This window comes from Pantherophis guttatus, chromosome 4 (assembly GCF_059756535.1).
Source record: "Pantherophis guttatus breed Tessera chromosome 4, ASM5975653v1, whole genome shotgun sequence".
NCBI classification, from domain to species: domain Eukaryota; kingdom Metazoa; phylum Chordata; class Lepidosauria; order Squamata; family Colubridae; genus Pantherophis; species Pantherophis guttatus.
Genome location: NC_142066.1, coordinates 120,669,078 through 120,691,492, shown reverse-complemented (window position 1 = coordinate 120,691,492; position 22,415 = coordinate 120,669,078). Strand labels below are relative to the sequence as shown.

Below are 22,415 nucleotides of genomic sequence, written 5' to 3'. Positions count from 1 at the left end.
GGGAGGATGGGACAACATTTTGATTGGCATACAGCATAACTCTTGGGATTTAAAGCCCAGAGGAGTGGGGCGCAACCTCAGCTGTTGGGGCTCATGCTCCAGTTTGAGTTGTAAAGGGAATGAGAAAGAGGAAGAGAGAAAAGATAGAGACATTGTTACATTTGACTCTGTACACTTCGAAGCATCAAGGCAGAAAACGCCTTCGTAAAAACTGTTCAGGAAGTTGGTGGGTGGAGAGAGATAGCATGACATATGCAGTTTCCACTTTCTCATTCCAGAGGGAGAAGAGGATAGAGATGTCAGCTGGAGCCTTTTCTCCAGAAGAGAAGTAAAAATCCAGATAGAGATATGCATCACCCCAAAATTAAGGCAGACGGGGACAGAAGGAACAAGATCAAGCAACTTATTTTTTTTGTTTAAATCGATTGCTTGATCAATCAGATCAATTGTTTTTGATCAGTTGTTTGATCATTCAAACATGATCAATCAAGAGGAACAAAATCAAGGAGAGAAGCAACCTAGAATCAAGCAGAAACAGCCTAACAGTGAGAACAATTAATCACTGGAACATCTTGCCTTCAGAAGTTGTGGGTGCTTCATCACTGGAGGCTTTTAAAAAGAGACTGGACAAGGAGTGGTCTCCTTTTGAACAAGAGGTTGCACTAGAAGACGTCCAAGGTCCCTTCCAGCTCTATTCTGTATTGTGTATTGAGATGTCTGCAAACTCCAGACTAGGAAGGACTAGACACAAAACCCAGTTAGATGCATCACACAAAACCTATGCAGAAGGACAGCATACAAGGTCTGAAAAAGGATGAAAGCTTTAAACACAGCCCAAAGGGACTCAGTCAATTCCTTCCCTAACTCTCTTTCGTAGTGAAACATGAGAGGGGTGGAGGAAGAGAAAGAGGGGAATTGGTAGCTAAGCAACAGAGCTCGTGATTGCCAGAAAATAGCCCTGGGAGAGAGTTAGACAAAGTTAGACTAAGAAAATTTGGACAATGCTATAAATAGTGGGGTTTTTTTCACTATTCCTCTAAATCGGCTTATATGTAATCAAAGAAACAAAAGAGGCTCTACTGTCTCTGTGAAGCAATTGTCATCCTTAAATACACTAGCATAACTCTAAAAGAACCTCAGTCATGCTGTGGCAACACCAAATTGCCAGGTAGAAAAATGCATTCTCGCTCTCAAGACTGTTTTATCTGTGTTCTTACTGAAGCTTCACTGACAAATATATTAGGAGTCTTTTTTAACCATCATGTAAATCCTCCAGATCTCAGATATGTTGTCATATGATTGAGCCAACCAGAATACATTATAATATGAATTACATCAAACATAGAGCCAACCCTGCCCATCTCTTTACAACATGCCTATAAAGTGCCCAATCCACTTTTAGGAACTTTAAGCCAATTTCATTTGCAGTATATACAAATAATTCTTGCTTGAGTATTGAAAGTAAGTTTGAACTTTCTACATATGCTTTGATGAAAGAAATCATTACATACAGTGATTAGGAGGATTCTTCAAACCAAATTGGTGTGCAGATTGCCATACCAAACCTGTCTTATATTCCAAATGAACAAGATTGAAAACTGTTTTTGTTTTACCAGTTTTTTTTCTAGCTGAGATAATTTGGGGGGGGCACTTCATTGCTCTACATAAAATGTTACTGTTTACCTTGAATCTGATGCAAATGTGTTAATCTTTTAGTTTAACATTTAGCTTTTATCTTTCTCCACTGGTTTGATAAACTTATAGATTCTGTCTGCTATGATGCAAGTAACAAATTCTCTCTATAACTGATCCATTACAATTCACTCTCTGCATTATCAGAGGACATATAGTTGATGGACTTTGTTTAGTATGTTTTCTGCTTTTTCATATTTCAGCAAGTCTTTCTCATGTATTCTTTGATAATATCCTCTTGTACTAAGTGGAGAAGCTCAGTTCATTCAGAGACAATGATTTCTTAAATAATTGTTTACATAAATTGTTTACTCTTTCTATTCATGTATGCATTAAAGAATCGTATAAGAGCAAAAATCAAGAAATCTATTTGTTCATACAATTTAGCTTTGTATTTCTCTTCCTGCACATGAATATTCGTGTATTTAAAATATTTGACACAAGGTTACAATGGAAGATATAATGTGTAAGTAGGTATAGTTGGACAGAGATATTCTTCCATTGTGTTACAAAGATCCTAGAATGGCCAATATATATTTCAGTATGTGAAGGTGAAGGATCTGCTCTATCAGAGCTTCTCTAAGGATTCCGTTCACATCAGCTATGTTGGATACTGGGGGAGAAAAAATCCATGATTATCATACCTTGAATTCCAGATTTAACCTCTACATAAATGTCTTTTATTGAATTGGATGAATTAATTCTTTCATCCTTTTCCCCTCTACTTCTTTGGCTGCTATCGTAGCTGAACCATAAGAGAGCAATAGAACAAACATTTATTTTCCCCAAATCTGCAATTAAATAAAAACCCCAACATAGCTATAGTGATAAAACTCACTGAATCATTGTGCAATGCTTGCCTTTCATAGCTGATAGCCACAAAAATTGGTAATAATTTATCACTTCTGAGGATTGAGCACATATAAAGTACAATTTTAGTACAAGGCTCCAGATCTCATTTTAAAATGAGCCATTTTAGCATCGCAATAGCATGAAATTGTTCCCCAGGTAAGTTTCTCTGTAAATAAAGGAAAACAGTGAGTTACAAAATTGCCCTCTTTGTTCTATTGCCAATTTCTGAAATCATTCTTCCATTTTCTCTTGCAGCAGAGTGCTTATTGAAGTTTAGCATATGTTCTGTAAATAGACATTTTATGACATATTCAAACTATACAACAATTTTTAAAACATTATTTTAAAAAAATCTGTCCACACAAAGAGAAACAATATTTCAAAATATAGTTTGGTACCAGAATTTAGGATTGGCTTTAGCATATTACTTTCTATTTATGAAACCCCTTTTCTTAGGTTCTGTCTGATCAGATGGGCATGCTCTGAGGTGCCAAAGATTAAACAGTGCCATCTAGTGTGATCCTGCAGTTATGCCTCCTTCGTAGTTGCACCCACCTACTAGATTACCATCCTTGATAAACTTGCTTGGCCTCAAATATGCGGTCTTTTGATGCTGTCCTTCAAAACAGATATAAAAACCTAGCTTTTTAAACTGGCTGAAAACTAGAATGATTGGTGAATGGCAGTTGGCTAGAACTTTATTTGTATTTTTCTCCAATGCGTTATGTTTGTGTATTTGCTTTCCCTTCTCCTGAACTTTGATAAACTGTGTACTTTCAATGACACTTACAAGTTTTTATACAGGGAATGCATAAATCCCCCTGTGAATTTAATTTTTCTTAACTTGTTTTTTTTTAATTCTTATGGAAAGCTGCATGTTGAAAACTAAAGCACAGCATCAGCTTTATTTATAATAATGCATGTCATGCTTAGCCTCCTTTGACATGCTTTTTGCATTTTTTGAGGACTCAATATTGCAATGATTTTCATTTTAATCAATCTCAGGTATATCAAAATTGAAGACAGAGAATGTGAATTCAACAAGAATTTCCGTCTCATTCTTCACACTAAACTGGCCAACCCCCACTACAAACCAGAGCTGCAGGCTCAGACCACTTTAATTAATTTCACAGTCACAAAGGATGGATTGGAAGACCAGTTGTTGGCTGAGGTTGTTAGTATTGAACGACCAGAGTTGGAAACAGTCAAGGTAAGCCTACATGATGCTATGGTATCATGCAGTCAATGAGATTCAGTTATTTATGTATTTGTTAATTTTTATATGAGATGATAATCACCATGTAAACCATAAAAAGATAAAGATACAAACTCAAATTAATGATAAAATAGATGTTAAAATAATATACCAATTAAACAGCTGGCAGAAGAGTGGAAGTTCCATAGTTGACTTTCCCCATTGATCTAGCTTGTTAAAAGCTGGCTGGGAAGGTCACAAATCATGATCACATGAACCTGAGACACTATAAATATATCCCCATTGCCCATTGTAAATATATCCCCATTGCCAAGTACTCAAATGTTGATCATGTAACTGCAGAATTCTGCAATAGTCATAGGTGCAAGGACTGGTCATAACTTACTTTTTTCAGCCGTATCATAACTCTGAACACTTGTTAAACAAAAGATTGTAGTCTGAGGATTACCTGTACTTCTTGAATGCAGCCTTTATGTATGATGCCAATATACTCATCGTTCATCATCAAACATCATTTATCATGTACTAGGCTGCTTGTTACTGTTCAATTGCAATTCCTGTCAGTTCAATATAGACATCATCATCATCATTGTCATCGTCATCATCAACAACAACAAATCTTTATTCGGTCATAGACCAGCATGTAGAATACAGAAATCACAGTTAATTAGAATAAAATACAAAAGAGAAATGTTTATATATGTAACTAAAATATCTAAGAGAGGTTAGAATCAATCCTACAGTGTAAAGTATAGATTACTGAGCAGTATTTGGCTGCGGACAGAGAGATGAAGACAAATTGTTCTGATAATAATCCCTATTTTCCAAATTTTTCATTATGTTTCCTAGTCTCTTCTGACAAAACAACAGAATGATTTCAAAATTCAATTGAAGGTCTTAGAAGATGATCTACTTTTTCGCCTTTCTGCTGCTGAAGGCAGCTTCTTGGGAGATACTGAACTTGTGGAGAAACTTGAAACCACAAAATTAATGGCAGCAGAGATAGAATTCAAGGTACTGCAGCTTTAAGCTTTGATTTTGTTAAAAATATAACAAGTATATTTTTTTTATCTGAAGACAAATCTAGATATACTATATGGATCTGTTCTGCCCCAGCTTCAGATTCCCGAGGATATTGACACACACCAACTGTCCTTATCAAATTTATTAAGTAGCAAGAATAAATCAAAGTCCGGCAAAGGTTGACAACCAGCCCAGAAAACAAGATACGATAAGACTTTTCCAAAAATGCTCTGATGATAATTACAAGCAAGAATTACAATTCTTGTTTGTTTCCAGCAAGAAACTTACTAACGGCGTGTGACTTAAATAGGCTAAGGGAGTGGCCAATTATCCTCAAGCCTTACTCTCAAGGAGACCTCCTCCTCCTGAGTAGCCACTCCTGCCTTTTGGCAGCCCTGCATGCTCGAGCATTGAGAAGAGGCTCCTCCAGGTCGCTCTCTCCACTTGAAGGAGCCTCTGGAGGTTCTGAAGGCCCTGGCTGAGTCTCTGCCTCTGGCACCACATCCTCTTCAGCTTCCTCGCTGTCCGACGTGAGCGCCGGCTGCACAGGCTGCTGGCACGACACCACACCAGCCGCCTCCTCGTTGGATCAGCCACAATCCGTGCAGGCCGCTGGCGAGCCATAACAGGATTTCCTTCCTTCCTGTAACATAAATGTTAGCAGTTTGATCTCCCCAATATAGGAAATAATAACTTCTGGCTTCTTAGAACACAATGGGCTCATTATAGTAGCTAAGCATTTTTAAATGCTCTGTGCTTGTTATCATGATATTAAAAGCACTTGGCCCATAACATTTAAAAGTTGATTAATGGAGAAGAGTGGAATCACAACATCATAAGCATTTTAGGGATCAGTTTATGGCAGTGGTAGAATTCAAATTTTTTTACTACCAGTTCTGTGGGCATGGCTTGGTAGGCAGGGTGTGGCTTGGTGGGCGTGGCTTGGTGGGCATGGCAGGGGAAGGATACTGCAAAATCCCCATTCCCACCCCATTCTGGGGCCAGCCAGTAGATGGTATTTGCCGGTTCTCTAAACTACTCAAAATTTCCACTACCTGTTCTCCAGAACATGTCAGAATTTCACCCCTGGTTTATGGTCCTTGAATGAGTGGCAGGCAATTGCACTTGCTTGTGAAGCTCCACTCACACGAATGGAGATTCATATGTGTATGTGTGCTTGCCTACTGTTCATGCAAATGGAGCTTCACGTGCATTCATTTGCCCATTTTTCCCATAGCCTGGTTTCAAACAGGCCACAACCTAGTAGTGAGCCATGGCCAGGGTATTGGTGACCCCAGTTACAATATCAATGTCATACTGACCTCTACAATCTGGGTCCTCATTTTACTAACCTTGGAAGGATGAAAGCTGAGCCAATCTTGAGCCCCATTGAGATCGAACTCCAGGCTGTGGGCAGAGTTTGCCTGTAACACTGCATTCAAACCACTGTGCCACCAGGGTGTATTGTATTGTATTGTATTGTATTGTACTTCATATCATATCATATCATATATCATATATCATATTATATTATAAATTATATTTATATTATAATATTAAGATGAAAAAGCATGAATTTAAGTTTCATCATTTGAGACTGCTATTTCTGTATAAGCAATAATATTTGAGAAACTGACCTGTATAGTCCTGCAGCTGCTTATTTACAGTTTTCATCTAATCATTCTTATCTTCCTTGAAATAACTGTATAGTTTCTATAGATGGGAAGTTAGCACTTTTGACCTTTGTATCATTCATAGGTAATATTATTATCAAAACAATCTATCAACAGTCCTGAACACTGATATGGATTCATTATAGATGCTAGTATTTTAGTTCCCATTTTAAAGCATCCTTTAAAATAAAAAGATTTAGCAGCTCAACAGTTAACCACTGTAAATTATATGCTATTACTTCTCTATAGTTCTCGTTCTTAACTTAATGGGGATTTTGCCTAAGTAATTTTGTCTAAGATTGCAGCTTAAACATTACTGTGAATTTGCTCTAACAATAATTATGATACCTTTTTTGTTGTTATCTCACAGGCTGCAGAAGCCAAAGAAAATGAAGTTAATATTAATGAAGCCAGAGAGCATTATAGACCAGCAGCTGCAAGAGCTTCTCTTCTTTATTTTGTCATTCAGGATTTAAGCAAAATCAATCCCATCTATCAGTTTTCACTGAAGGTACTTTAACTTTTTCTTGCTTTATTTCTGAAAGTAAAAAATAAGTGCAGAGCTGCAAACAGTTTGATTACCAGCAATCGTATCCCCAGAAAATAGGAAAGTGATATGATAATTTTTAAATAACTTAAAAATCATTTATTATGTCCTCCTGTTATTATGGTCAAATCATAACAGTTTATATTATATTGAAAACTTACAGACAATTTCAAGCTAGAGAATTGTGAAATGGAAAAAATATGATTGTATAGCATCCACAACAAATGTGATATCTTCTTAGAATATACTGCTGTTTTCCAGTGTCAAAAATATTAATGAAATGTTAAACAGAATAGTAACAACTTAGAATAGCAGAGAATCACAGAGAATGTTAGAATTATTCAGAGCAGCTGCAAGCAACATTGTCCAGACCCTCCTCGCTTTATTTTTCCAGGCTTCAGCCCATTATGGTGTCTTCTGGTACTTCATCAATGCCACCTTTTCCCCATTTATTCCTTTTATTTCCTGTTTGTTTGTTTGTTTGTTGATAAAAACACTCAACTTTTGAGGATTATTTCATGTTAGACTTGATTATTTCCCCTCCCTTCCTCAGAGTTTGCAAATGGGTTTGAGTAAATTAAATTTTTCTGGTATTTTATGAACATAATATGATATAGATCCTCTTGGTTCTTCAAAGACAGTGAGCATTTTAGTATTTTAAGGCATTTGCCTCTGAATGACTGTTTCTTCCGCATACATAGTTCAAGAATCAATGGATTTTGTCTCCCTGCTAAAGGAAAATTTGTTTTGATTTATTCTTCTGCTAATCCTCATTCTCGTTTAAGCTAACCCACTGTTTTGCAAACTCTGTGTGTGTGTGTGTGTGTGTGTAATCTATTTCTGTCTGTCTGTCTATCTATCTAAATATATATATCACAACTCCATTTTTCTCTAACACAAAACTCATTCCAGTATTGCTTCATAGAGCATCCATTTCTAAAATCTAGTAGCTTAGTATTTTTACAGCCAGGATTTGAGAAACATGTTTACAACTAAGGTCTGAGAAAAAGCCACAAATGGTGCTTCTCTTTCTCAATTCAGAACTTTTCTGGCACCAGAGAAATTAAATTGCCCAAATAGTTTCTTCCATCTCTGTCAAGAGAAATGCAATAATAGCAAATTAAAGAATCACCTTCTGTTACATGCCTGAAGTTCCACTTCCTTCTTCCTAATAATTGAACCATTCGCATTCATAAAATACTTCAAGTTAAATACATTTATTTCTTCAGAACAATATTGAGTATTATAAAACTTATCCCTTTATAACAAAATCATCACACATCACATCCAGATCATCACATTGCCTTTTATATACTCCCTGTGTTCCTGGTCAGCTAAAAAAGCTGGATATTCTGGAACTCGGAAGATATATTTCTAAGGAGCTTTTATATTTCATTCACAAAAAGTGTATTGCTATAATTACTATTATTACTATAATATCCTTAATTTATGCTATAATATCCTTAATGTTTATGCCTATAATAACAGAACTTATGATTAAGTTGCCATGTACCCTACCAAAAGAAATTTTTAGAGAATGATTTCTTGTTTTGTTTCGTTAGGCTTTCAGCAATGTATTTCATAAAGCTATTGAGCAAGCTGAGGCATCGGATGATATCCAGGAACGCATCTCCAACTTGACAGAAGCCATAACATATTTCACCTTCATTCATATCAGCCAGGGACTTTTTGAGAGGGACAAATTCATTTTTCTTGGCCAGGCAATATTTCAGGTTAGAAAAGTTTAATTGTTCTTATTATTAGCATTGACATTTGAAAGTTGAGGATGCATTTATTGATGTATATCAGCAGTTTGCAAACTTTTACTATTTGAGTTGAGATTAATAATACATATAAAGTTATAAATTTTTAAATTTTAAATTCGTCTTTTTATAGGGGTATGGGTAAGGCATTTTAAATTGGGGAGCCATTTTAGATTTAATTCTGTTTTAAACGTATTTTAATTGTTTATATTGTATGTTTTTAACTTTGGCTGTGCACCGCCCCGAGTCCTTCGGGAGAGGGGGCGGTATAAAAATCTAATAAATAAATAAATAAATAAAATAAATAAAAGTTGCAGGATAGATTTGGCAACCAAATGATCAATTGCTATTCAGTTACATATACAAAATGGAGCACCATGAACTTGGAACAGTTGCACTCAGAATATGTCATTGGTTGTTTCAAGTTGTTTGTATTCTGATAGAATAAAATTTGCAATGGTTTGAATGTTCAAGATTTCAGTGAAAAAAAAATTGAAAAGTTTCTACCATTTTTGTCATAGGAAATAATGTGCATTTAGGATTATACCTGAATTAAGCTATGGTCATTTTAATGTTCTGTACTAAATATTTTTGTCTATTATTCTTTCTGGCTAAGTTATATCCCATTATCATTCGTGCATGTAGAAAAAAGCCATAATGGGAAAAATAAGCCTAAACCAAACTTCAAAAACGTCTATCCATGTGCTTCATTCAGCTTTAAGTAGTCCTGCTTTCACACAAGAATGACAGTAGATACACATTAAGGAACTTGATAAATATATCTTAAGAATTTAGACCAAAAAGACTTAACTTTTGAAAAACTAGAATAAATAGCTATTGAAGCACAAGCAAACTGGGCAATTTACCCAGCATCAGTAGCATTCTGGGTACATGAACACATTTTTGCTTTATCTATCTATAAAATAAAGCATAGAACAAAACATGGACTGTATAACATGTCTATCAATCTATGTCAGTTATAACTTCTCTGTAACAAAAGGTTTTCTTTTTCTTTTAATTTCTCTACCTTACTCTCTTACATATTCTCTCTGAGTAGGTGGTAAATTCTATCTTCCTCTTAAGTTTTTTGTTCCCACTTATTCTTATCCAGTCCAACCATTAGCATTAAAGTCCCATTGCTAAATTAGTTAAGCTGAAAGATCTTGAGGAAAAAGTTGTCCAATGACAAGCTGCTAAGCAAAAAGGAATCATAGGGCCTAGAAGATACTCAGAAATAGACCAACTGACCAAGAAAGAGACCAGCTCTTTTTGCTGTCGTGTGCCAAAAGAGGGGGGAGTGCAGGTGTGTGTGTCTCATGTGCAATTGTGGAGGGGCGGGGCATAGGGGCATTGAATTATGGGTGTGGGCATGTGCATGCGCGACCCTTCCATGTTCCCCCCGCTTTTGGCACGCGACCGCAAAAAGGTTAGCCATCACTGTCCTAGATCATTCGAGACAAATGAGTTGGCAGTACTTTTATGAAAAGGTAGCTACAGAGTATGACAGGCAAAGGATGGAGAAACATTTTACTTTGATGCTCTATTCTTATATTAGAGCAGAAATAAATGTCTGTCTAAGGAGTCAGATATATGCAAAAGTTAAAGGTGTTATAATAAAAATGGTAGTTTTACCGACACCTATTTTACCTATAATAGAAAGAAATGTTTCTTAGATACTCGCAATTATAACAGATTAGGGTAATTTATAAATTTCATAAAATAAATAAATGGATAAATAGTATGTATTAACAAACCAAATCTAAAATTTAGTTTTATATTTTTGTTCACTCTTTACTTCCTAGATTTTGTTGAGGAAAAATGAGATAGAACCTACCATGCTGAATTTCTTGCTACGATTTAAAGTTGAACATACCTATAAAAGTCCAGTTGACTTTTTAACAACTCAACCATGGAGTGCCATTAAGGTAAGTATAGAAACACTTTTTCTAAAATATTTTTTTAAAATCTTCGGATACTATAAAAATGTACTACCTCCTATATCTGAGTGAGTTTAACTTAATTATCTGCATCTTTATTTCATAGTCCTAATTTTTCAACATTTAAATGCAGTATATTCTATGCATAAATCTAAATTGATTTTCTTTGAACTAAATACAGTTTTCAATTTATATACTACATTTTATATGTTACTTTTCTATCTTGGCTTTAAATAATTACTGTTTTAAAAATCTTAAGTAAGAAGTCTATTGAAACATGACTTAGTATTTTTTCTACTCATTGGGGTCTTTAGATATGGGAGCATTTACCTATTATTAGCTTATAGGCTGAAAATCATACTTCATATAGTAACTTTGCAGTAAGATTCTTGATCCTAATAATCTGAAAGCCAACAATTCATGCATTCCATTAATTCATTACAGGCCATTGCCTTAATGGATGAATTCCGAGGATTAGATAAAGACATTGAAGGTTCTGCAAAGAGATGGAAAAAATGGGTGGATTCAGAATGTCCAGAAAAAGAAAAACTACCCCAGGAATGGAAAAATAAAACTTCTTTTGAGAAACTTATTATACTACGAGCATTGCGCCCAGATCGGATAACTTATGCTCTGAGGTATAATGTCTGATTTGGGGAAGAGGAGCAAAATTTCTATGGGTATTTGCATATGTTTTCTACGTGTTTGGACTTCCTCATCATATGCTATTTAGCATTCCAAGTGATCTATAGTAGTGGCCCTCAATCTTTCTGGCTCCATGGATCACCAGTGGCAAGTGGCGGTGGCAGCGGGAGGGAGGGGATTATTTTGCCTGCATAACCTAATTCCACAGATGCGCAAATGGAGCTTCATCTGCTTGCATGGCCTGGTTTCCAATTGCCCATGAACTGATGGTGGTCTGCAGACTAGGGGTTGGGGACCCCGGTCTAAAGTGAAAACAAAGCTTCAGTTGTAATGAATCTGATTTAGAAAGCTTTATATAAGGTAAACATACATCCAAATAGCACTACTTTAAAACCATGTTTGAAAATTGTTGGTCTATTCTTATCTAGGTGCTTATCTTGCTGATCTGTCTGTCACATCTCATCTTTTTTTTCAGGCTTGCTTATTATGATAGAATACTGTATGTGGTGTTATATAAATCATATGGCAAATGATTCACATGAAGGAAACTTTACATAGGAGCAGTCTTCATAATTATGGATTTAAAATTTCAATTCAGCCAGCTCTTCGTGGTTGTGAATTAGGACCTAGGTTAATAGTTTCTAATTCTGATTTTTATGTATGTATGTATTACTAGAGATTTTGTAGAAGAAAAGCTAGGTTCAAAGTATGTGGATGGCACAAGAATAGACTTGGCCAAGTCCTATGAAGAAAGCAGTCCAGCTACTCCTGTTTTTTTCATTCTTTCTCCTGGAGTGGACCCTCTGAAAGACATGGAAGCACTTGGTGAGCCTTATTTTATTGTATGAATATTGTTTTAGTTTAAAATTATATGCATTTGGAAATTCAACAATGTAAGTTGAAATACATGAAGTTCATTTATTAGTAAAGTATATACATTTCTTACATATACATGTACTTTGTACATGTACATGTACAAAGAAGTACATACATTCTTCTTTGAATAGGAGATTAAATTTTTGTTGCCATAATTACTGGACAACTATCATGAACATGTGAATATTATCAGCTAAAAACTATTTGATTTAGATTGGGAGAATAAGGAAAATTTATGCTAAAAAGAGTCAGAAAAAAGAAATTTATTTTAATGGGAAGCATGCAACATGTGTTGAAGTAATTTTCCACAGTCTCATTTTTAGAGAAATATATCTAAAATATATGTAGTATTTAAAATATCAGAAAGATCAATACTTCGAATTCAAGACACAAAGTCCATATGTTAAAATATAATCCTGATATTTATTTATATATTCAAATAATCAAGTAATTCTATTTATTTAAGTCCATTGACTTAAATAGGCAAAAATTGATAGGGATTTGGGGAACAAGACATGAAGAAGCATTATGGCCCAGTATCTCAGAGTCTTAGACCATGATTTTGCCATTCTGCATTTTGCTATGGCTGGTAACAAACATTTCTCCAATTGTTATTGGATTGCAAACTCCACAGAATTTTCCTTAATTTATTATTTGTAACAATGGCAGCTCTTACTCTAACTTAGAACAGCAGTTAGTCTTTAATTAATACATGTTAAGCCCACTGCCACCCAAAAAAAATCCCACAAACAAGCATTATCCTGATATAAAGCAGATTTAAATTTGCAATTGTTTTCTTCAACAAGAGTTAAGTTTTTAAAGACTTCCTCCTCTCTGCCTTAAACCACCATTCACCATGGAAGAGTGGATAAAAAGTGTGCAGCTATTAACGCTGCAGTATGAAGAAATTTTTAGATTGAACATTCCTCTGCTTGGCATAATGCAGGCTCTTTTGTGCTGTTTCTTACCTTTTGACTAGATGAGGGCCAGAGGGCAATTTTCTCTATGCTCATGTAATCTTGCGCCCCCTGTGACTAAATAATGGTCATTATACAAACTATATTCATTGTGTAAGAAACTGTCGCATTGTACTTAGGATTACTATTCCCCACTGACTCTGCTGAGAATACCAGGTTAATACAGCTGTGACCTGACTGTGCTCAATTTAGACCCTGGCCTCACAAGGTGAGAAACTAACACATTTTCCTCCTGAACCAATCAGTTAAAAAACTGATGTGATAGCTACCACATGTTGCTCCCTTTTTTTATAAGGGAAATGACTTGCACCCCCTGTATAACTTTATAAAGCTTGGTAACAATACCTAGCATCTATCAAAATGTCAAAAGGTTCATTATCTTAAAACCAAGGGAGCAGATTTCTGCAGCTTTCCTTCTCTAATATTAGCCATAAGGCTGCTCTTGAGAGCTCACAATTTTGCTTGTTGAAATGGGGCTGACTGAAGTACTTCACAAAAAAAGCCCATATGTGCATTGTTCCAGTGATAGAGAAATTATTGGTGCATTATCCTCTTTTCTCCTCCAACCCTCTCCCTCTTTCTACTTTTATTTATTTCCCCACTCCCACCCCTGTTGCCCTACTTGCAGGCAAGAAACTTGGCTTCACAATTGACTGTGGGAAACTTCATAATATCTCTTTAGGACAAGGGCAAGAGATTGTGGCAGAGAAGGCAATAGAAAAAGCTGCCAAACATGGACACTGGGTTATTCTCCAGGTAAGTGTGAAACAATACAATTGATGTACCTTCTCTGCTTCATTTCATAGCAATAATGGAAGTGATAAAAAGGGGAATGGCTTTCTAAGAAACTCTGAGAGAGAGCAATTTTTCTCTGTGTTAAACAGATTCTTTTTTCAGACTTAATTATTGCAGAATAAAATGGAATCTTTCTTGGGAGTTTTTTGTTTTGTTTTGTTTTGTTTTTGCCTTATAACTAAAATAAGCTCTTAGCCATAGCAAACTGCTGATTAGGGCAGGAAGCACAAGGGAAAATTATTGTAAGTCATAAAATTTGGGAGAGGATTGTTCTGGAGAAAGTGGTTTAGTACAACTTCTTGTATTTTTGTTCTTGTCCTCTATCATACCATGAGTGGACAATCTTAGTTAAAGTTTACATTAGGAAAAATACATTTCAAAAAAAACCCCAACCTGGAATCTTGAATCCTGGACTTAGGCTGTACTTTTCAAAAGTTTAGTCAAAAATAAGTTAATTAGTTAATAAACTACAATACAAATCAAATGCACTGTATAACAACAATTACAGCTTGGGAAAGATCAAGATAGGCAATTTGCTATCATTACCTAATGAATTCCTCAATCTATATAGCAATGATGAACATATTTCAAAGGAGTTTTAAAAGAACATCAGACAATACAACTGCCTCCTGCAAATGACATCTGTTGATGCCAAAGTAGTCCTTCTATTAAAGAATGGATGCAATTTTTCTGTGATTATTCAAGGGCAAATCCATCATTTTATCAGGTATCTAATGCCATATCCAATTAACAACCCAAATGTGTTCAAATTTATTTCATGGATTCTTAAGACAATGTAGATTTCAAAATGAATATACTCTACAATGCTAGGATTCAAGATGAGATTGTTCAATTGCTGAAAAGAAGAGGAGGGAGGGGAGGGGAGGGGAGGGGGAGGGGGAGGGAGGTTTCCAATATTCCCTGCCAGCTTCTCTATGGAAAATCAATGCTCCCATTCCCATTGCTTCATTGCCCACCTGGGATCATTTTGTTTCTTTGTTTATATAAGGAAATTTCTCTGAAACAATGGCCCAATGGACCATGGGTTGTCTAGTAAAATATAAAACAACTGTGCCAATCATTTTCTATTTTTAATCTATTTTCTATTTCTAATTCTATTTTCCTTTAATTCTATAATTCAGTGCTGGCTGAATTTGAAAATAGAGGTTGTAAGAACATACCAGATAGTCCTTGATTTATGACCACAATGGGACAGTCAGTTCCTTCACTAAGTGAGGCACTTGTTAAGTATATCATGCCCGATTTTACAACTTTTTTTGCTTTGGCTGTTATGTCAAATCACTACAGTCATTAAAGTGGATCATGTAGTTGTTAAGCAAATCTGGCTTCCCCTATTGATTTTACTTGTCAGAAGCTGTTTGGAAGATTACAAGTGCCAAGCACCTAAATTTTGATTAGGTGCTCATGAGGAATGATACAATTGACATAAGTTTAAAGGCCAGTCCTAAGTCACCTTTTTTCAATGCCATTGTAACTTAGAATAGTGTTCAATGAATGATCAATGAAATTGAAGACTACTTGTCTTCTATAGAAATGCTGTGTTTCATTTTCCAAAATACATAAATATATTGGGGAACAAATATATATAAAATAAAATGCCTTTTAATAAATATTTATTACTAAATATGTTAAATAATTTGGGGGGGAAATAAACAGAAATAAAATAAAATGCCAATAATGGAATTGATATCACAGAATTACTCTCTTGGCCCCCAGTTTAATATGTTTTGTTTGTGCAATAGGAACATGAGAAGACAGAGCTATTTATGTAGTGCCATTTTACCTGGCAAAATCCCAGTTAATATGACCTATTATTATCATCTTAGTTGTCACTGCAAATTACATGCACTTATGATTGTGATTCTGCAATCTTGGTTGTCAAAGAATCTGCAAATGTTTTATACCATTTTGTGTCCAATCTTGGCAAAATGATTTCCACAGTTGAGTTAAAAGGAACGATGTCCAAGTATTTGGGACATTATGGTAAATGCAGAATGGATCCAAGCCCTCCGCAGCACAGATGCATTACCTATGTTGGCAAACAGGCTTGCTTTACAAGCAAAGGCTATAAAATTCATTCTCAGGATTTCAGGTTCAACAACAAGGCATGGTTCCAAGATCTCTTTAGTCCTCTCCTCTGGTTTGTCACCCATTGTGTCTCAGATATTGTTTGACCTCACATTAACGATATCTAACAGTTGGCACGAGAAGATACTGTTATTTATAATAGCCATGGTCTCTTTGTAGAGAGACATCATTCTCTTTTTCCCTTCATCCCTTCCAAAATCTTGGCTTACTGAAGATAATGAAGTTCTTGTTAATATGAAAGATATTAAACTACAGGATATGGCGGTTAAAAAAAACTAACTTCCTTCTATTCATTATATTTATAATTTGAAATTACAGTTGTGAATTTACCAAAGGCAATTTGTTCTGGGTTTTGTTTTGTTTTTGTAATTACTACCTAGTTTTGCCAGGACTTGATAATATTATTAGCTGAGGCCATTTCTAAATGATAACTATGTATTTATAATCAATGTTTTGATTTTCTTAAACAGAATATACATCTTGTTGTCAAATGGCTGCGGACCTTGGAGATACTGGTAGATAAATATAGTAAAGGAAGTCACTGTGACTATCGTCTTTTTATCAGTGCTGAGCCTGCTCCAGCTCCTGAAGAGCATATTATACCTCAAGGAATTTTAGAAAACTCTATTAAACTTATTAATGAACCTCCTACAGGAATGTTAGCTAATCTTCATGCTGCTCTCTACAATTTTGACCAGGTAACAATATTGTGTGTGTGTGTGTTTCTTTTAAAAGTGAGTCAATAGTTCTATCTGTACCAAAGAATGATCTATTCGGGAATTAAGGAGTTACATAAATGAAAGACTTTGTAATTCAAAAGGGAAACAGGCATCCTATTACACAATGTCTTTTACACTATCGAGAATAACATCACTTGGACAGGAAGCATGTAGATCCTTTTTTTCTTCTCAGTTCATGACAAACAGCTGCATTTAGTGTAGTTTTATATATACATTGTTATACATAATTTGTATATTATGTCTGAGACTTTAGCCATTTAGGATGCTGCTTACTATATATAGTGCTCTGCTAAATGCTTTTAGTCAGTCCGTTTTTGCAGTCAGATGGCCAGCAAACAGAATAGGTTTGTTGGGCCCAATTGGAATAAACAGCCTGTCCATCAAATTATATCTGATCTATAACTGAATTCTTAAATACATGACATGAAGGAATGCAATGTAAAAGGTTGTCCTAAGCTGCATACAGTTTTCAGTAATGTCTAATCTTCCAAATAATAGTGCAGTGAATGGTGCCTATATTAAAAAATAGGAATATAGCACTTTCATGTTACTAATGCATAGGTTGCTGTGGTAACAATTCTATTTTTTAAAATTCTATTGTTTTTCAGTGCTAAACTGAATATGCTTGCACGTTTTTGCTCATAGACTCTGCATAGTTTATGTGCCACTTTGTGAAAAATGTAATTACTGCTTATACAGAAAACACAGTTGTAAACTCTAAAGCCTCTTGTTGATATGTGATTTGATACAAATACCCTGTTTTCATATTTCTTTGTTATCAGGATACTCTTGAATTGTGTACACGAGAACAGGAGTTTAAAAGTATTTTCTTTTCTCTGTGCTACTTTCATACCTGTGTTGCTGGGAGACTCAAATTTGGACCTCAAGGATGGAATCGAAGATACCCTTTTAATATGGGAGACCTCACCATCTGTGTTAATGTCCTCTACAATTATTTAGAGGCAAACACTAAAGTAAGAACTAAGAGATTAAGCAATTTCTTGACAAAACCGTATCTTTTAATTTGGGAATTTAGAAATGAGTAAACGTAATAATTTTGCCTTTAAAAGCAGTAGATGGAAATTTGCCTATTGTTGATCAGGCAGTTCAAACAATTGTCACAGAGGATATGTAAACTTACTAACATAGGTTGAAGAGGTTCAATGATACTGGCTTAGCTAAAATAAACAAACAAGCAAATAAATAAATAAATAAAATTGTCCTTCATTATATTAGCAGAAACAGTGGTTTATACATGCATATGTGCCAGATTCATTAGGCAGGTAATGAAGCATTTGTACAACTATAATTACATACAGCAGACCTGACAGTTCATAACACTGCATTAATAATCACTACAATTAATTCTGATCATAGAAACAATTTAAAACACATTATATATATAAATAATGGTGCATTTCTTTCATGTGTCATTATTATGTATTAAGAAGGCCACCTTGTTGTGACTTTCCCGCTGAATTCGGGTTTAAAATTAGATGACTTATGATTGGGTGCCAGTTGGAAAAGCCATTCATGTAGATCATGGGTGTCAAATTTGATCGTGTCACATGACGTATCGCAACGTTTTTTGCCTTTGCAGAGCCGGGATGGGCATGGCCTGCGCATGATGCATTTGGCCCGCAGGCTGCTAGTTTGACAGGCCTGATGTAGATGATTCAGTCTTCTGAGCCTTTTCTACATATATGTAAGAATATCTGTAGAGATATATGTATAAAGTTGACAGCCTTACTGGAACAAATTTTGTGGAACTTGTGGAACAAATTTTGTTGAACACACACTGCACTACACACTGCACACACTGTACCTGATAATAAAATAATTGCAAACGACAGCCAGTTTTATGTAGTGGTTAAAGCATCAGGCTAGAAACTAGAAGATGATGAATTCTAGTCCTGACTTAGGCACCAAGACAGCTAAGTGACCTTTGGCCAGTCACTTTTTCTTAGCCCTTAGAAGAAGGCAATGGCAAACCACATTTGAAAAATCTTGCTAAGGTTTTTGCCAATCTTTCTAGTACTGAAAGAAAGTGACTGACTCAAGGCCACCTGCTATCTAATATAGATATCTATTTATAAAGCATTATATTAGTGGAGTGTATTTTCAAATTCCATAAAATTCATTACAGTAAAACCATTGTCTTTATTCATGTACCTTTACAGATATTCTTACACATATGTATAAATGGTTTAACAGATTATATTATTCTGCATGTTTGCCAGGAGTAAAGTCTGTCTTGAAGGCACAATAAGGTGTTAAGATCAAGTTTTTTTCTTGTGCTTCAGGAAGAAGAAATGTGTTTATGAGGGGTCCTTGGTGGTCTCTGAGCTTGGTTGTTTTCTTGCAGAAATTTCATTATCCAAACCAGATAGCATCATTCAGTGCTCTGAACAGTAATGATGTTATCTAGTTTGTATAATGAACATCTGCAAGAAAACATCTAAGCTCAGAGAGTGCCAGGATTCCTCATGTCAATATTTTAATGTCCTGCTATTCCAGAATTGACTGTTATGTATAGTTTATATCTATAAATAATAATTATAATTTATAATTATAATATGCAATTTTTTTCTAGCCATCCTTTTATATTGCATTTCTAAAAAGAGGACAATGATTAAATTGATTTTATATTTAAATAAAATCAATTTAATCTAAATTTAAAGTAAAATATATGTGTAAATAAATTTAATTATTAGTCCCAATTTATTTATTTATTTTCCATTACATTAAAAAGTTTAATTTTTGAAGGTTTCTCAGAATCATATCAAAGACCCTTGGTGGGTTTATGTAACTTCAATGTAATCTTGCCAATCTTACTATTGGACGTTGAAGCTATGGAAGATTGATGTAAGACTATTGTTGTTAAATTGTCTTACATACCATTGAACAAGTTTGTCCCTTTTTTAAGCAAATTGGTGTTGCTGCTTTAAGTATAAAATTATAGACTTGGGCATTAATATAATTGATTTTTTTTTAATGTATGTTTTTCATTTCCTTGCTGAAAACATTTTGTATTCTAAATTTTGTAGAATTTAGAAATTTATAGGATAAAATATAAATGTAATTCATATCAAAATTCAGGAATTTATTCTATCTGAAACAAAATACCAGTTAACTGGTTTCTTTTAACTGTGTTTTCAAAAGTATTTTTTCATGAATATAGAAGTCTCACTTTAATAAATCACCCTGACTAAATTACTAGAATACCAACATGTCTGGTTTTTGCTGAAACAGCACATTACATATCATGTCTTGCTCATTATTCTCCAGAAATGAAAACATTTCAATTCATTTTAAGGAAATAATTAAAAAAATTATTAGGATATTTGTAAAATTCACAGCTATTTGGTTCATATGCATTTTCTTCATACTACTATGTTTTATGTGCTGAGTCGCAATAATAACTGAGGAAGATAATCCATTACTATACAACATTTTGCCAGACAGGTTATTCTCATCCTCCAATTTATAAATCTAGTTTTGTGAAAACCAAAGTATAGTATAGCATAATAATTATTGAAATCTTAAAGGCTTAGAGTTTTGTTGCTGTGCTGATGAAGTCAGCAATTTTATTGCAACACTATAATCACAAATAACATTATTTTGTCCTTTAGAAAACAAGTTTATTATTGCTGATTTGATTATGTCCATAGGTTCCATGGGAAGATTTGTGTTATCTCTTTGGTGAGATTATGTATGGTGGACACATCACTGATGACTGGGATCGCAGACTGTGTCACACATATTTGGAAGAATTTATGAGCCCTTCACTGGTAATAATTTAGAGCAATAGGAGATTTCATTGGCTTCATTTTGTTGTCAAGACTTTAACTTTATTGTATACACACTCTTATATATGGAGAGAAAGAAAGAGATACATAGACAGAAATGCATACAGATGATGCATTAGCTATATATGATGATGGCTGCCTTTTAGTAGTTTGGAGATTTCAAAACGGAACTGTTGCTTGTTAAACATAAGAGACCAACAACCATTTTGAACCATTTTCAATCATTTTGAAAAAAATTTTCCATTTGCATCAAAATGTGCTGTAGCTTCCAAAAAAGCCAATGCAGTCCTAGGCTGTATTAACAGAATGATAGAATCAAGATCATATGAAGTGTTAATACCACTTCATAATGCCTTGGTAAGACCACACTTGGAAATTGCATCCAGTTTTGGTTGCAAAAAAGATATTGAGACACTAAAAAGAATGCAGAAAAGAGCAACAAATATGATTATGGAACTGGAGACTAAAACATACGAAGAAGGGTTACATGAAGTGGGTATGTCTAGTTTAATAATAAAAAAAGGACTAGGGATGATTGTAATGTTCCAATATCTCAGGGATTGCCACAAAGAAGAGATAATCAAACTATTTTCCAAAGCACCTGAACAATGGTGGGTTTCAAATAATTTCACCACCGGTTCACCGAAAATGTGAGAGTGCACGCATGAGCGCACGGATGGCTTCCATGCATGCACGCACGCACGGCTTCCACACATGTGTGCACGGATGGCTTCTGTGCATGCAGGCACGGACAACTTCCACCACATGGCAAGGCTCAACCAAGTTCGGGGCCTGCTCCCCTCCATCTCTGCTCTCCGGGGCAGTGGCTGCTTCTCTCCGCACTACTGGGAGAGTGCCTTGTGCAATTTAGCAGCTGTGAGCTGCCATTTTCCTCTAAGTCCCATCCAGAAAGCACTGTGGCTGAGAGAAACAACATTCAACATTGCTGCTGCTTCTCTGTGCAGCAGCACTTTCCGGATGGGACTTAGAGGAAAGTGGCAGCTCACAGCTGCTAAACTGCACAAGACGCTTTCCCAGCAAGAGCAGCAGTGGAGAAAAGCAGCTGCTGACCTGGAGAGCACATGAAGCCTCTCCATGTGTGACTGAGGCTCGGCATGGGACGGAAGAAGCAGCTGCAAGATCTCTGCCGCAGCCCTTTCTGAATGGGACTTCTTACAGGTAAGAAGAACCATCCGGTCCATTCCCAAACAGCTTCGACCCTCATGTGCACCCCCCACATGGCCCTTTGGCCTAACATGGCAGTCCGCAGGCTGAATAAATTGCTTCCAACTGGGGGTATAGTTTGAGGCCGGGGGGCATGCAGGCAGAAGCCTGGGGCAAGGCTGGAGCTGGGGAATGGCACATTCCTCAACCTGGGCGATGCAAACGGCGAGCAGGCGGAGGCTCCAGGGCAAGGCTAGATTGGGGAAATGGCACATTCCTGGACTGGCCAAGGCAAATGGTGAAGCAAGCCAGGCAAGCTCCAGGGATGGTGGGGCAGCTAGTTAGGCCGCAGCACTGTATGCGATGCAGCTGTGGCGGCGAAGCAAACCAAGCAAGCTGAAGGCTGGAGACGAAGGGGGGAGCTAGCTAGGCTACGACTTGCAGGCTTACTTACTCAGGCAGGCAGATCAGGGCTGCTCAGTTGGGCCATCGCAGGTACCACGTGGGAAAGCAGGCAAGCCACAGAGACTGTGTGGTCAACGCAAGTGAGGAGACACACAGTGTGCTATGCCGGGGAAGCCGGGAGGAGTGACTGAG

The 22,415-nt window shown here is 35.8% G+C and overlaps 1 protein-coding gene across 4 annotated transcripts in view; it reads left to right on the top strand.

Moving 5' to 3' along the window:
* The window catches only part of DNAH11 (dynein axonemal heavy chain 11), a 179,008-nt gene that overhangs the window by 136,287 nt on the left and 20,306 nt on the right, over positions 1-22,415 (top strand). For all 4 annotated transcript variants that reach the window (XM_060685695.2, XM_034402384.3, XM_034402387.3 and 1 more), the window contains 11 exons: positions 3,550-3,754; positions 4,610-4,774; positions 6,827-6,967; positions 8,566-8,736; positions 10,569-10,691; positions 11,148-11,341; positions 12,025-12,173; positions 13,830-13,957; positions 16,576-16,803; positions 17,628-17,819; positions 20,517-20,636. In XM_060685695.2, the coding sequence (XP_060541678.2) occupies positions 3,550-3,754; positions 4,610-4,774; positions 6,827-6,967; positions 8,566-8,736; positions 10,569-10,691; positions 11,148-11,341; positions 12,025-12,173; positions 13,830-13,957; positions 16,576-16,803; positions 17,628-17,819; positions 20,517-20,636 (1,816 nt within the window). The remainder of the gene's footprint in view (positions 1-3,549; positions 3,755-4,609; positions 4,775-6,826; positions 6,968-8,565; positions 8,737-10,568; positions 10,692-11,147; positions 11,342-12,024; positions 12,174-13,829; positions 13,958-16,575; positions 16,804-17,627; positions 17,820-20,516; positions 20,637-22,415) is intronic.